Source organism: Falco rusticolus, chromosome 12 (genome assembly GCF_015220075.1).
Source record: "Falco rusticolus isolate bFalRus1 chromosome 12, bFalRus1.pri, whole genome shotgun sequence".
In the NCBI taxonomy this organism is placed as follows: domain Eukaryota; kingdom Metazoa; phylum Chordata; class Aves; order Falconiformes; family Falconidae; genus Falco; species Falco rusticolus.
The window spans coordinates 13,221,099-13,234,701 of record NC_051198.1 but is presented as its reverse complement, the minus strand read 5'-3'; the positions used below and the strand labels follow the sequence as shown (position 1 = coordinate 13,234,701).

Genomic DNA, 13,603 nt, shown 5'->3' with positions numbered 1-13,603 from the left:
CCATCCCTCACCCGCTGCTGCAGCAGGCATAGCTGGCTGCAGGCAGCACGGGCACAAAGCGGCAGGCGCTGCTCTCACCCTGCCGCACGCCCCCGTCCGCCTTCACGCCACGCCAAAACCGGCCCGCTGGGCCGCGGCCGCTGCCGCCCCGGGCAGCTCCGCCGCAGGGAGCCGGGCAGCAGCGCCCTCCCCAAGATGGCGGCCGCCCCGCGGCGCAGCCCCCTCACCACGATGGCGGCCGCCCCGCGGACGTGGCCGCGCTCGGGCGGTGGCGCAGAGCGGCCCCTGCGCATGCGCGGCTGCGGGCGGGGCGGGGACCATGGGCCGGAGGCGAGAGGGGCTGAGCGTGGCCCGTGAGGTGAGGGGGGCGGCAGCGGCGCGGGGCACGGCCGGGCCGGGCTTGGCAGGGCCGAGGCGAGGCGGCTGCCACCGCCACAGCAGCTTTTTCCTGAGAGCGGTGGGTGTCGGGGAGGAGCGGGGCGGTGGGGGCTTGGGGACGCCGCTCCGACCAGGCTGTGCTGGTGCCGAGCCCGGCCGCCATCTTCATGTGCGATGGCAGCGGGGGCGGCTGAGGCGGGGCAGCCTGTGCCGGCCCGTCCTCCGGCCCAGGCCTTTGCCTGAACGGTGGCGTGTGGTGCGCCTGCTCCGGCCGAGCCCTTGAGGCGGGGTAGGGGGAGGCAGTGAGTGTGTGCACCAACGGAGCTTTATATTGGATATTAGGGAAATTATCTTCGCTGAAAGGGCGCTCAAGCATTGGAGCAGGCTGCCCAGGGAGCACTGCTCGCCATCCCTGGAGGCGTTTAAAAAACACATAGTTGCGGTGATTAGGGACACGGTTTAACTTGGACGTGGGCTTAGTAGTGTTAGGTTAGTGGTCGGACTTGATGATCTCAAAGGTCTTTTCCAACCTAAATGACTGTGGAGGGTGCCGCGGCAAGCTCTGGCCCCTGGCTAGCAAACCGTGGGTAGCCTGACCTGTGTGTGCAGTGGTGGAAGTCAGCAGTGTGCTGGGCGCAGGCTGCCGCTTTTGAGGAGCCCAGCCGTAAACCAGCGCACGGCATGCCTATAAATCACAGCAAGGAGAAGGAGAAAAAGCTGGTTTTTAAGAGTATGTCTTCCTTCTAAATCTGGCTTTTTTCTGTTTTGCTTGTTTTGCAATCTCCCGAGTGGCAGGAGGGCAGCCAGTAAGCTTTGTTTAAGCTTTGTATTTGTATTAACAAACCGAGGCATATTAGTTAAGGACTCTCTGAAGCATACTTCATCCTGGCTCCTGCGAGGAGCAGTGCTATCTGGACAGACTTGGAGGAGGCAGTGGAGAGCCCATAGTTCACATCTGTGGGTTGTGGGTACTTTGGGGAAAGCAACAGCCTGAACCTTCCTGACAAATGGCTGAAAGGGAGCAGAACTGATTCAGTGAATCTCACTGGTCACCTCGCTGTCCTGAAGTTTTTTAGATGAGCATGTGCTCAACAGACCAAGATAGTCAGGGTCGTAAAGGCCAGGGAAAGGGCTTGGGGCTTGCCATATATGCTTCATCAGCCGCTAGTGTAAAAGTGAGCATCCTACTTGTCATATGAATGGGAGTTTTTATAGTAGTTCTCTGGTCTATTTCATCTAGTTAGGCTTTTGTTAGAGAAACAGACATTTCTGGGCACTCTAACCCAAATTATAACCACCAGAGGGGAGCATGCTGACTCTCCAAGCTTCTGTTCAGTAAGCCTAGCAGGGAGAATTGGAATAATGAAATTTTTGTGGTGGTTCTTTGAGATGTGACAGACAAGGAGAGTTGAGAAGGGAGCGCCTGCCTTACAAAAAGAGAGGTGTTAAAAAGGGTGAGCCTGTCAGGGACCTGCTGATCACAGAATGAAAAGGAACTGATTTTAGCTGCCACAGAAGATTTTTGCACAGTGTTTGGGGACTTCTGGTAGCTTTAGATTTTTATATTTTTTTAGACATTGTAATGATAGAAGATACTTCTTTTGAAAGGCTTGTAGAATACACTTCTTCGGTGTGTTACAGGTGAAAACTTAAACTCGGTGCAAAGACACTACTAAAAGATAAAATCTACCCCCCCTTGCAGTGATGAGAAAGGTGCTGAATAGAAGTTGAGGAAGAAAACAAAATCCCTTTAAGCCAGAGGAAGAGAGGATTGCATTGCAGGTGTCAGAAGGTGTGATAGCCGAGATAGTGATTTTATAATTTAAATTTTTTTTCAGTTCAGTATTACCTTCTGAGCTGTTATGATTGTAAAGAAAACTTTCCAAATGAGTCCTAATATGATATGATGCATGGCTAGCTTCGAAAGGCCTAATCTAGGCAGAGTCATGCTTGTTAAACTGAAGTCATGATGCTAAATGAATGCAATTTTCTATACAGACACTTATCAGATAAGTTTGCATTTACAGATTGCAGGTGTAATTGATATGACCTGGTTTAAACTGATATAAATGTTCTGCCATAATGTTGTGGTAGTTTAAACTCGTGCCACTTCTCCTTTTATATAGCTCTGTAGTCTTTCAACAGGCAGTCCTATTGACAGTGCTGAGCTGCACAGAAATTTCTTGAGGAAACTTGTCAGGAAAATGAAACTGGGAAGACTGGTCTGTTTTGTAGCAAAACAGTGAAAGTGGAATGAGCTTGAGAGTGACAAGGATAATCAAAGGTGTGGAAAACTTGTGTGCAAGAAACAACTAAGCGCAGCAGGTCCTTTTAAGTTTGAAAACATGACTGCAAGAGGACCTGATACACATCTGTATCATCTGCATGCTATTTGTAATTTTAAACAAAGAATGAACGTTCACTGTCGATACAAAATTAGGGCTATCAAATGAAACTAGCAGCGAGCAAGCTCAGAACAGGAGGAGTTGGTTCTTCCTGTAACCTGTGGCTGTGCTGTTAAACTGCTTGCCAGAGGATATTGTAGCCCTTAAAAATATACCTGTGGTTCAGACAATAACTGAAAAAAAAATCATGGAAGCAAAAACGTGGGGCTATTAAATGCACAGAGAATACCCTGCACTCACACAGTACCTGAGCTGCAAAATGTCGAGTGTGTGTTTGGAGAAAGTATTGTTACGTGTAGTGCTGCTTCTGGCAAGGCAGTGGCTGGTAAGTGTCAATGCAAGAGCATAAAGAATAGGGAAAAGGCCAATGTAGTCTTTACTCAGTAAAGTTGTTCTTCCAGGATTTTTCAAAAAGCTGTGGGTTGTGCCTTGTGGTCACATCTGTGTGCAATCCTGCAAAGCTGCTGGTCTGAGCAGAGGCAGGGTGGGCTGACTAACTGGATAGTCTCTGCAAGGCTGAAGGAGGAGGTGCAGGTAGGATCCAGCCCTTTCTTTTTCAGCAACACAGGGAGCTGATCTGCAAGATTCATCTTAGACTTTGCTGGTGGATAGTCCTCTATTATATAGTAGCTTGCCTGGTAAATATTTCCAATCATGCTGTGGGCACAGCATCTGTGAAATGATTTGCCAGCATGCAAAATGATTCCAAGAGCGTGGTGAAAATGGAATTGTGTCCGTGAACAGCAAGTTAGCATTTGAATTTAAACAGTATTCATCTCTGCTGGCCTAATTTTAATAATCCAGCCAAATTTGTGGATGCAGGAACCACTAATTCTTCTGTGAAAAGAATGGCTCAAGTGGGCTGGCAGGTGACAAGGCATGAGAAGACTGCTTGGGGAAGGGTGTTTTTTTCTTCGCCCCCATCTCTTCAGTTGGCTTTGATCCGTTTTATGAGGGTCAGAAGACAAAAACCTCATTACCTAATGCTGTTGGATGTTAATGTATGTGTGATATGGCTCTTTGCCAGTATCTTAATTAGGGAATTCATAAAAGCAGGGGGTGGATGCCAGTTCTTGAAAAGCGCTTTTAGCCTTTCTGCTGGAAAGAAAGCTTTTATTAATTCATTACAAAATGTATTAAAAGGGATCCAGCTCAACTCTGTAAGCAAAGCTGCTTCTTTTTCTCTTCTGTCTTTGTCTCTGCCTTTATGTGAACCGTTTTGGGCTCCCTGCCCAAGATGGTCCCAACAAATGAGATTTGTAATAAGCATGTAAGTCAGTTTGGATCGAAATCTGCTCCGGGTCTCTCTGGTTTAAAAAGGTCTCCAGATTGCAAGCGAGTGTTGCCAGAATTCAATAAAAATGGCTGAGTGCCTTATCATACCTTCTGGAGCAAGGGAGGCATCTGGTCTTAGATCCCTGTGTGTATCCAAAGCTGCTGGGACTTGACTTTCTGGAGTGGCTCTTGAGGAGCAAAAGGGCAGCTCTGTGTGCCTCGAGCCACTGCCTGGATGAGACCTACCTGTTCTGCTTGCCCCTCTTAACTGACACTGCTTAAAGATGTTGCTGTGAGTGAAGTCCTGTGTCCCTGATACAGCATGTGAACTTGAGGAGTTGTCACGTGAGCTTTCTGCATGCTGTGCTTCAGCTCTGTCCCAGAGGACCCTCTTCATGGAAGGGAGAGCCAGCAGGAGCAAGGTTCGTCTTTGCAATTCATAAGCCACTGTGCAGGGATTGCCACTAAAAAGATAGGCCAGTGTGGGGTGCAGTGATGGTTCAGCTAAGTGAGCTTGACTCTTTGGTGTTGTGCGGGCTTCTAGTAGGCCAAGGTACATACCCCAAGTAACCTTCTCACATGTTAGTAGGAGGGAAAGCTTTCCATCCACAACAAGCTCAGGTGTGTACCTGCTTCTAGGATTGCTGTCTTGGAGAGCTGCTACAGGGAATTATGTCAGAGCTCTACGGGTTTTCTTGTGCTACAGCTCTACAGGCTATGACTCCCCCTGGGAGTTTCCTTAGCAGCACAGAGTAATCAGTAATTCCCAGACATCACTCTGATGACTCCCTGTGCTTATTCTCTGTTTCTGCCCTGCCTTTCCCCTGCACTGAAGAGTTACTTGGATGGCTGAGCTGCTGAGGGATTCCAAGCTTACAGGAACAGATCCCAAATTCCAGGTGAGGCAACGGTACTGATGTATCAAGGTAGTGCTCTGCCCATAGTTTGGGTTGGTGTCTGAGGTTCCTTGTGTAAATGAACTACTACCTCCAGGAGGCAGATAGTATTGTCCTAATTTATAGGTAGGGAAACTGAGGCACAGTGAATGGATAACATCCAGGAATCCTGACTCGTCCTTCCTTAAAACCCTAATGCCCCAGACTACCCTGAAGAAAAGAAACAGTGAGATTCTGGAGGAAAAACATATTTTGTTCATTCAGCAATCTGTTCCTCCTTCCTTGCTTTTTTTTCATTATTTTTTGTCCCTTGTGCAGCTCAGCAAAGCTGATGGTGCAGTTCTAGGGCATGTGGTTTATTAGCAAATTACTACTCTCCAGCAGGGGACCCAAACTTTGGTTTTGATGTAAGAGCAGTAAAACCAGTTGAAACTTTTAAAGTATTATGTGGAATCTGGAGAATTTTAGTCAGCAGAAAGTGAAAGCATTGGCAGAGTTGGGCAGAGTGCCTCTTGTTGTATCTCATAAAATGACGGAAGTATGGGCAGAGAATGTACGAGTGAGAGCAACTGCAAACTGAGCAGGAGGAGCAGTTCTGGAGGAGAGGAAGGAAGTGCAATGACATGGAAAATTCAGTGGTGGGGTTGGCAGCTGACTAACCAAAGCTCTCATTAAATTGTATTATTTAATGTGATTTTCAAACTTGTTTCCAGAGAAGGCGTGGTGCACTGCAATAGATTTACTGGCTAAGGAGGAGCCAGGTAACACATGATGAAGTACCTCTTGCTGTGTGTGTATGTGAGGGTTTTCAACAGATAAGAGAGCTGAGAAGACAGTCATTTGCAAATGGTAGGAACTGGTAAAGGAGATGGTCATTCTTAAATTGGACTGGACGGACACCCAACCTCCACTCTGCTGTACCCTGCCATTAAATTAATTTGCTGGTCAGAACTAACTTGGAGGAAGCCCTTGCTTGGTCCTGAAGCAGACTGAGGCAGTACATCTCGCTGTCTGAGCTGTAGTGGATGACAGATAGCAATGAGCAGCTGGAGTTAACCTTCTTAACTGGCACAGCTGGATATGGAGGAGGACAATTATCTTTGCCCTAACTGAATGCATTTTCAGTTAACATGCTTCAAAAATGTCTGTGTCCCCATCCAGGCAAACCCAAGCATTGTCAGACACAGAAGCACCATTCCCTGTGCTCTGAGATCAGGTGATAGATACGCCTTGGTGCTCCCCTTGGGCTCAGGGGAAGCTGTTCATGTTCCTCTGGGAACTCTGGCATCTCAACAGCCCTGGCAGAGCTGCCTAGTAACAAGGGACTTTGAAATTGCTGTCTGGTAAGATGCAAAGATTTATTTTAGCCTGGTTTTATGTGGCCCTCTCCCCAGCTCGGCTGTGCTCCTGGCACGGTTTAGCTAGCTGGCTAAACTCCTTGTTGCAGTCTGCTTTGTTCTCCCCTTTGCATCAAGCCTTTTCTCCTATCCTGCCTATTTATAACGCTTGCCTGCCTTTCCAGAGCAGAAAGTGTGAGACTGCTAATGAGCTTAGGATGGAGCTGATCCCCAAAGCAGCAATAATTAGGAATCACTACCTTTGATTTTGTTTCCCATATCAGTGTTTATGGGAGTGTTTGTGCTCTGGGCCACCTCTGAAGCTGATGTCCAGGCAGCTGGTGTCTCATTCCACCTCAGTACTTCACTAGGGACTGTGCTGCCTCTTAGTTTCTGGTGTGTGAAGGATCCTACCACTGAGAGGCCATGCTGTCAGCCATCTGGCTGGCCTTGGCCTTGCTTGGGGAACTAGACACAGCAAGAATGTTGCACTAAATAGCTAAAAAAGAGGTCATTGACACCTCAGGGCACCAAGGCCGTTTTCTTTCAGGCTCGGGTGTTGTGTTCATATTATCTAATTAGTTCCACTGTTTCCCTGCTGGAAGCAAGCCTGAAAGACAAAGTTTTCCTAAAGATGTCTATGTTCTGGTTGCCAGGCTGAAAAGAGAAATGATTCCCAGGAGAAGTGTTGTCCATGGTAGGATCCCCTCCTGTGCAATCCATCCACACACAAGTAGATCAACTCTCTTGTACTTGCCCACAGTTACAAGAAGACATGGCGGGAGGAGGGTGCCTGTTAGGAAATCTGATGAGGACACACAGGGAGGTGACCAGTGTTTTTCTCCATGGGAACAGGCTGGTGCCAAAACTTGGTGCAGGCCAAAGGTGTGGAGGCAGTGGTGAATGCTCTCCTGTGCAGACTGCTGCTGCTGTTGTAGATATAGTTGGGTAAAAGACACATGGTGTAGGTATCGGTGTTTCCCCTTTGTCCCTTCACCCAACCAGGCAGCTGAGGGTACTTTGTAGTCACGTTCTATGAAATTCTGCATCTGTTCACAGCACTAAATCAAGACCTTGTCATTCAGGCTTTGATGAAGGCCGGTGTCTCTCATTTTATCCTCTTTTAATTGCATAAAGATGCCTTAGATCACATCTTTGCTTGTGGAGCCACATGCACAGAAAGTAGACAGGCTGGAACAGGATCGGATCTTAGCTAAAAGGTGCCGGTCAGCCACAGAGGTGGGAGTGTTAGAGCTGGCTTGGCTGTGTCTGGGATTGCAATGTCACGGTTGCCGAGGGTATAATACAGGCTGATCTGGGAGGTGATGGGTGCTCTGTGGTGTGATCTCTACACAGAGCTGGGCCTGTTCCTCCCTTGACTTAGGGAGGAAGGAGGTGGAGTAGCTGAGCTGCCACCCTCCCATCTGAGTGGGGATGGATCCATGTTAGCTGGGAGAGGAAATAACAGTGACTGGTGTGGTGTTTTTCAGATTGATGGACTGGAGGAGAAGCTGGCACGTTGCAGACGGAGCATGGAGGAGATGGATCTTAAACTCCGCAGGGAGAAGCTCAGCCCTGAAGGAAGGTATTGACCACCCCCTTTCACATCTGTCAGTGTGCACTTCAGCTAGCTGTCCTCCTGCTGTAGTACTGAGCAAGGGCTCCTGAAGGGATGGGAGTGTGTAGTTCCCCCTGACAGAGACTCTCTTCCCCCAGCTTGGGCCTCACTTGCGGAACTCGCTAGGGTGAGAAGTTCAGTGACACGTGGGGAGAACTTTATCTTAACCACCAGCCTTGCTCCAGCCTGCACCATAGCCAGCCAGGCAGTGCCCAAAACTCACCAGTTCATTTGCAGAACAAGCTCCTGGCCTGCTAGGGAACAGCTCTGTGAGTCTGGCAAATATTCACTACGCGCTGCTAGTCAAGCCTTGCTGAAGCTGCCCGAGTTCGGTCAGGGGAAATACGCAGCAAGTACTGCTGGGATACAATTGCAAAAGGGGCTGAGGGAAATTACTCTGTCTGTGCCTGTATTGCAAATGTGTCTCGATGTAGGATGCAGTGACACTGGCTTTCCTTGAGAAAGGGAAGAGGGAGAATTCCCCTGAAATCTGTCACTCATGTAAAGAGGCAACTGTAGCTTCTAGAGCTGGGACTCTAGCAAAGACCTTGGATGCTGTAGCAGACACAGACAGAACCTGCTATTTCTGTAGAGTGTGAAGCAAGCGATCCTAGATCTCCCCACTTGAGGACATTCTTCCAGTCACCAGTATCCTACTATCTGCTCCTAGCAAAAAAGGCTGGGAAGCTGCATCATAGGCCCAGGGAGCGGTCTTGTTGGTCCTGGTGTCTGCTCTACAGTGCTGTCCTACAGAACCCAGTTAGAAATAATCCTAGCAGTGGTGACATCACACCTTGATACTTACCAGCTTCAGCTTAACTTCTTTGTTCCTCTTTCCCACTCCCCCTCTCTCTCCCTTCCCTGGGGTTCTGTATCCCCATCCATATTTGGACAGGGTCCTGTCTCCTTCTGTCCCTCATCTCTCTAGCTCCTCATCTCAACAGTCCTTTTTTTTTAGGCCTAAATTCTTATGTTTACTGTCTGTATTCTTTATCTGGTACTTACATGGCCAGCAACCAAACCTACAGCTGTGGTAACTTGACAAGATGGTATATATCTGTATGATTTCTCTCTGAAATATAGGGCCTAGTGCAGAGAATTAGGAATTTGGATTCCTGGGTCCTTTTCTGAATTTTACAGCTTGTGTGGAGATGGAAACAGAAATTGTTGTCCTAATCCAAACCATTTGAGAAACCCTGGAGGAAGGTTGCATGATCAAAATTATTGATTCACTGAGTAGTACACAAAGGAGAGCTCTGCTTTTGCCGTTCTGAAGTTCAGTTGTCATGGTTTCTTCATGTCTCATTCTTAAAGCCGCTTCCCTTGACTCACTTCACAAGGCAAGTTTCGAAGTAGCAGCTCAGTCGTGCTGGTAAATCTGTCTTCTCACTTCCTCCTGGCTGCACTCCACATTGCCTTTCCCCAGTTGCCTTTAAGAGCCCTTTCCTCCCCTGACATAGCTTGCTTTCTTGCCATCCCTTACTTAACTAGCTGTACACATAGATTTGGATCTCTTTCCTCCTACACGTTCTTGCTGTGCCCCAAGGGGAACAACAAACTGTTACACTTAGTGTCTTCGCTGTCTGTTCTGAACCAGGAGATCATTTGTTAGTGCATGTTTGTTTATATGTGCACAGCCTGAAAGGAGTGACCACATCCTCACTGGGTAATGGAAACACTGCAGCTTTCAGGCAGTTTGTTTTGTGTTTATATTTTAAAGAGTGTATTAATTAATCATCCTGTGCAGCTTAAGACAAGGCCTGAGTTGGCCTGACTTGCTCTTTATTGTTACTATCCCGAGTCTTCAGTCTAGTAACAGGTTGTTTAACTGGTGGTGTTACTGGGTTTGGATTCAGCTTGCTTCCCTGAGTGTGTAAATTGGATACATCTGACAGGGGAATCCCAGTTTCAATGGGTGAGAAGAATTAGCATTCCAGCACTAAGCCAGGTGTGCTGGAAGGGCAGGGTCCTGCGGGGAACATGCAGGGACCCTGTCCCATCCTGTAGCTGTAGCAGAATTTCCTACCCCACCTGGGGGAACAAAGCAGGGGGCTCTCTGACACACAGACACATTCTAGCCTGCTTGTATACACTAATGTTGCTCTGAAAGGAGAGATATGAAGCAGTTTGGGGGATGGAAAAAATAATCTAAAACTGCTGCATCTCTTCTCTTGCACAGCTGGGGGGTTTCTAAACTGTTACCTTTCCACAGCAAAGGGTGAGGGGTTCATTCTATGAACAGATATCCCTGGCAGTGGGACAGTCTCTTTTCCATCATATAAGCAAAGAAATAGGCTGTGTTGTGCCTCACAGGTAACGAACTCCTCTTCTCATTACAGAAAGTCACTGGAGAGAGAGAGAAACTTACTAATGACCAAAGCTGACAACTATGGTAAGAGCTTCATTAAAAATGGTCTCTCTGGGCTAGATGGGATCAGTACTGCAGCTTAGCTCCGTCTTCAAGCCTCCGCCACCTCTGACTTCTGCCTTTGAATTTGGGTTCAACCAAAGGGAGCTAGACTGAGGGAAATCTAGTCAGCATATTAGGAGTCTGAATCTTCCTGCTTGAGCTGTGCTATCATAGGGGAAAAAATAACCATCAGCTAATGAGGGAGGAAAGATGTCCCTTTCACATACCCAAAATTATCAGTCTTTAGATAGTCTTAGCCAACAGATTGACTTGAGTGGCTTTTAACGTCCTCCCCCCCTCCTTTTCTTTTTTTTTCTTCTTCTTTTCTAATAGCACTTGCCAGCTTGCTTAGCAAGCTTCTATCTGGAGTGTAGCAAAGTACACCTTCCTTAGGGAAGGTTCTCACTGCATCAGTTTCTGGGGCTGTTCAGCACCTGAGCATAGGGATTCACACTGTGCTACCTACAATTCCAGAGAGCCAGGATCTTTACTTGCTGCAAGTCCTGCTGCAGGCAGTTAAAATGAGAGTCCCTCTGAGCTACCACACGTTTGACGTTTGACGGCACTTCTGTTCCACTAGGGATGCTGATTTGCATGTCTTCAGGCTCCTGGCATTGATCAGTATGGTTAACTGCTTGACAGTGCTCTGCAGCAGTTCAAGCTCCAGAGCTCACACAAAGGAAGAAGCACAAGTCTTCTTTTAGGCCTGGAGAGTTGAAAGCTGGGGTACAGCCAGCAAATTTGTAATTTTATCTCGTGTTAAAAGATTGTTTCCAGAAGACTAACAATTACTTTAAACAGATTCAGAGCTGTTCCCTAAGGGCCTACCCCTAGAGATGGCACGTTGCTGCCACCGTTTTACCAGCAATCAGCCATCAACAGAGCCATCTGACAGGCTGCTCAGATAGTAGCAACAGCCTCACCTAAGGGTGGTGGCTGCTTCTCCTGGAATGGAACTGACAGTGCACGTGCATAGCCTTTTTAGATCACTGCTGTGGCCTCTGATTAAATGCGTGCTTAGTGCAGCTGACACACTTGAGGCAGTGACCTGCAGTTGCTGACAATGGCGTTGCTCCATCAGTTTAAGCTGGCACTGCAGTGTTTGGGGGTTATGTGACCTCCTGTCCGTACCACATCTTCTGTGGCTTTGCCGATTCAAGCGGTTTGCTCCATGGTTCATGACAATGCTCGTATTACATGAAGAATGGAGGCAGAAAGGACAGTTAAAAGTCTCTTGATACCAGCACCAGGGCATTCCTGCTGGAGGCTGCTAGTGCAAACCGTAGAGGCAAGTAACCCATGCAGTCACTGCAGTTGAACTCCAAACACAAGAGCAGTCTGGCTCTGGAGGCAGCCTGCGCCCCGCCTTGCCCTGCAGAATAATTCTTGTGGTCTGGCCAGGCAGCGTGTAGTGCTGTAGGCCTCGCTTCTTGCCTGTCCTGTGGAAAAAAACTAGTGAGAACAGGGTTCTCATCTTTGGTAAAGAGAATACAACAGAAATGGAGATCAGTAGGACATCATGCTTCTAGTAGCAGCTTTGTTCCTCTCTCTGCATGTTTTTCCTTGTTTCTTCTTTTGTACACTAGGGCCAGGGAAAGTGACCCGTCTCTAAAAAGCTGCAGGCCCCAACAGAATGAGTGTCTAAGCTCAGACTTGTTCCATACTCATCCTTCTGGGACACAAGGAAACCCAGATTCTGCAATGCTCAAAGGTGTCCATAGTTGCATTTAAGAACATTTAAGCACTAGGAAAAGGTACCAGGCTGTTAAGTCTAGAAGGTAGTAGAAATTGCTGTCTACCCTCCCTCTTCTTAATTCTCTTGGGGAACAAGCGATTATTCTAATGACCCATTCTGTCCTCAGTAGGGTCCCAGAACAAGGTCGTTTGCAAAGAGGAACTGGTCTGAATATTGAAGTATGCTCAAGCACCTACCGCGATTGACAGGGTGAGGGTTAGCAAATGAAAGGGTTCCTGCTAGTTTACTTCCTGTTCAGCACATCTTCTAATTGGCAGCTTTGCATACTGATCCCAAAAGAGCTGCCCATGGCTGAGGTAGCGTTGTGCTTTTAAGACAGTTTTGAAAGATGTAGCTGCAACACAAAGAACACTCACAGGCAAGGCTTTTCTTTGTTTCCCAGAGAAAGAACTGAGTGTGCTTCGTAAGGAAAATCGCAAGAATGCTGCCCTTACGGTGGCCGTGGCGTTGCTGATTGCTCTTATTTACTCCTGCTGGACAATGTGATTGCACTCAAGAATTCTCCCTGCTGACCAAACGACTCTCCTGCAAGGAGCTCTCCTCTCACCACTGTGCCTCCCCCAGGGGTGAGGATCGGCATTTCAAATGGCTGTTCTTGTTTATCCTCTCCAAGCCTCAGCGTAGGAAGCTGTTCCTCTGAGAACTGAGGGGGACAAGAGACAAACCAGAAATCAAAGCACTCTTGCTGTTGGAAATCGAGCTCAGGGTGGTGCTGTCTTACCCAAAATACAGTGAAGACTGTCCAGCCCGATGCAGGAAGGCATCTCCCTTTTGGAGAGGACCTCTGTGGTTGCAGATGAGTGCCCTCTGCCCAGCCCAGTCAGAATACATGCCACCCGGGCTCCTGTGACTCAGCCATAAGCTGAAAGAGACACCACGCTCTTTGAATCAAAGGGTAACTTGGGTATTGTGACCTGAAGACACCATGTGTTGCCAGAGCTGAGCTAAACAAAGATGTTTCCTCCTCCACACGGACTTACAGGACCAAAGAAATCCTACTGCCACAAAAACAGGTAGGCATCTCTCTCTCCACAAAGCAGGTAGCAGCCAACTTGAGATGTGGGTGCTTGGGCTTTGAGAAGATCTACCAGTGCATCAGTTTGGTAGCCGTTTTGTGCCTCTGAGAATCAACACTTGCAGAAGAGAATTTACTACCAACTCCCAGGGGTGGAAGTGCCTCTGCACGGCTTTAAATAAAATAATTTGACCTTTTAACTTCCCGTTTTTCTTTTTTCCCTGTTCTGCAGCATGCCTCTCGGCTACTATAGTCTCGTCCTACCATCTCCCCCTGGCACACGTTGTACTACAGTAAGCCTAGGCTGGGTTAGGCACTTAACATCCCTGGTCAGAGAGGTTTCAACCGTGGGTTATTGGTCTGCTGTAGCCTGGAACCTACTTTAGTATTTGCTTCCTTTGAGTAGAAAAGCAGCCTAGCACACTGCAGAGCAGTGCTGGAGACCGTCCCCATAGTACTATCTCATTCTGATGCAGTGACATACACCAGGTAGCCCTTAGTGTGCTCCCAGGA

The 13,603-nt window shown here is 48.0% G+C and overlaps 1 protein-coding gene across 5 annotated transcripts; it reads left to right on the top strand.

Annotated features, from left to right (window-relative positions):
• Positions 1-214: 214 nt before the first annotated feature.
• On the top strand, positions 215-13,290 carry CCDC167 (coiled-coil domain containing 167). Of its 5 annotated transcripts, XM_037405094.1 has the most exons (5): positions 305-358; positions 4,894-4,957; positions 7,782-7,876; positions 10,249-10,301; positions 12,458-13,290. In XM_037405094.1, exons 2-5 carry the CDS (start codon positions 4,904-4,906, stop codon positions 12,559-12,561), a joined length of 306 nt encoding a protein of 101 aa, XP_037260991.1. In that variant the 5' UTR covers positions 305-358; positions 4,894-4,903; the 3' UTR covers positions 12,562-13,290. The 5 variants fall into 5 exon arrangements, with proteins under 5 accessions (XP_037260992.1, XP_037260991.1, XP_037260989.1 ...); XM_037405095.1 differs by lacking the exon at positions 4,894-4,957 and having other exon boundaries at positions 215-358; XM_037405092.1 differs by lacking the exon at positions 4,894-4,957 and having other exon boundaries at positions 314-457.
• The last annotated feature ends 313 nt before the right edge of the window (positions 13,291-13,603 follow it).

What these genes read in the sequence shown, in the direction of transcription:
- CCDC167 (XM_037405092.1), top strand. Translation starts at nt 320, where the DNA reads ATGGGCCGGAGGCGAGAGGGGCTGAGCGTGGCCCGTGAGGTGAGGGGG. An exon ending in GCAGCTTTTTCCTGAGAGCG is followed by an intron (nt 458 to 7,781) that starts GTGGGTGTCGGG and finishes GGTGTTTTTCAG; the next exon opens with ATTGATGGACTGGAGGAGAA. An exon ending in GACCAAAGCTGACAACTATG is followed by an intron (nt 10,302 to 12,457) that starts GTAAGAGCTTCA and finishes TTTGTTTCCCAG; the next exon opens with AGAAAGAACTGAGTGTGCTT.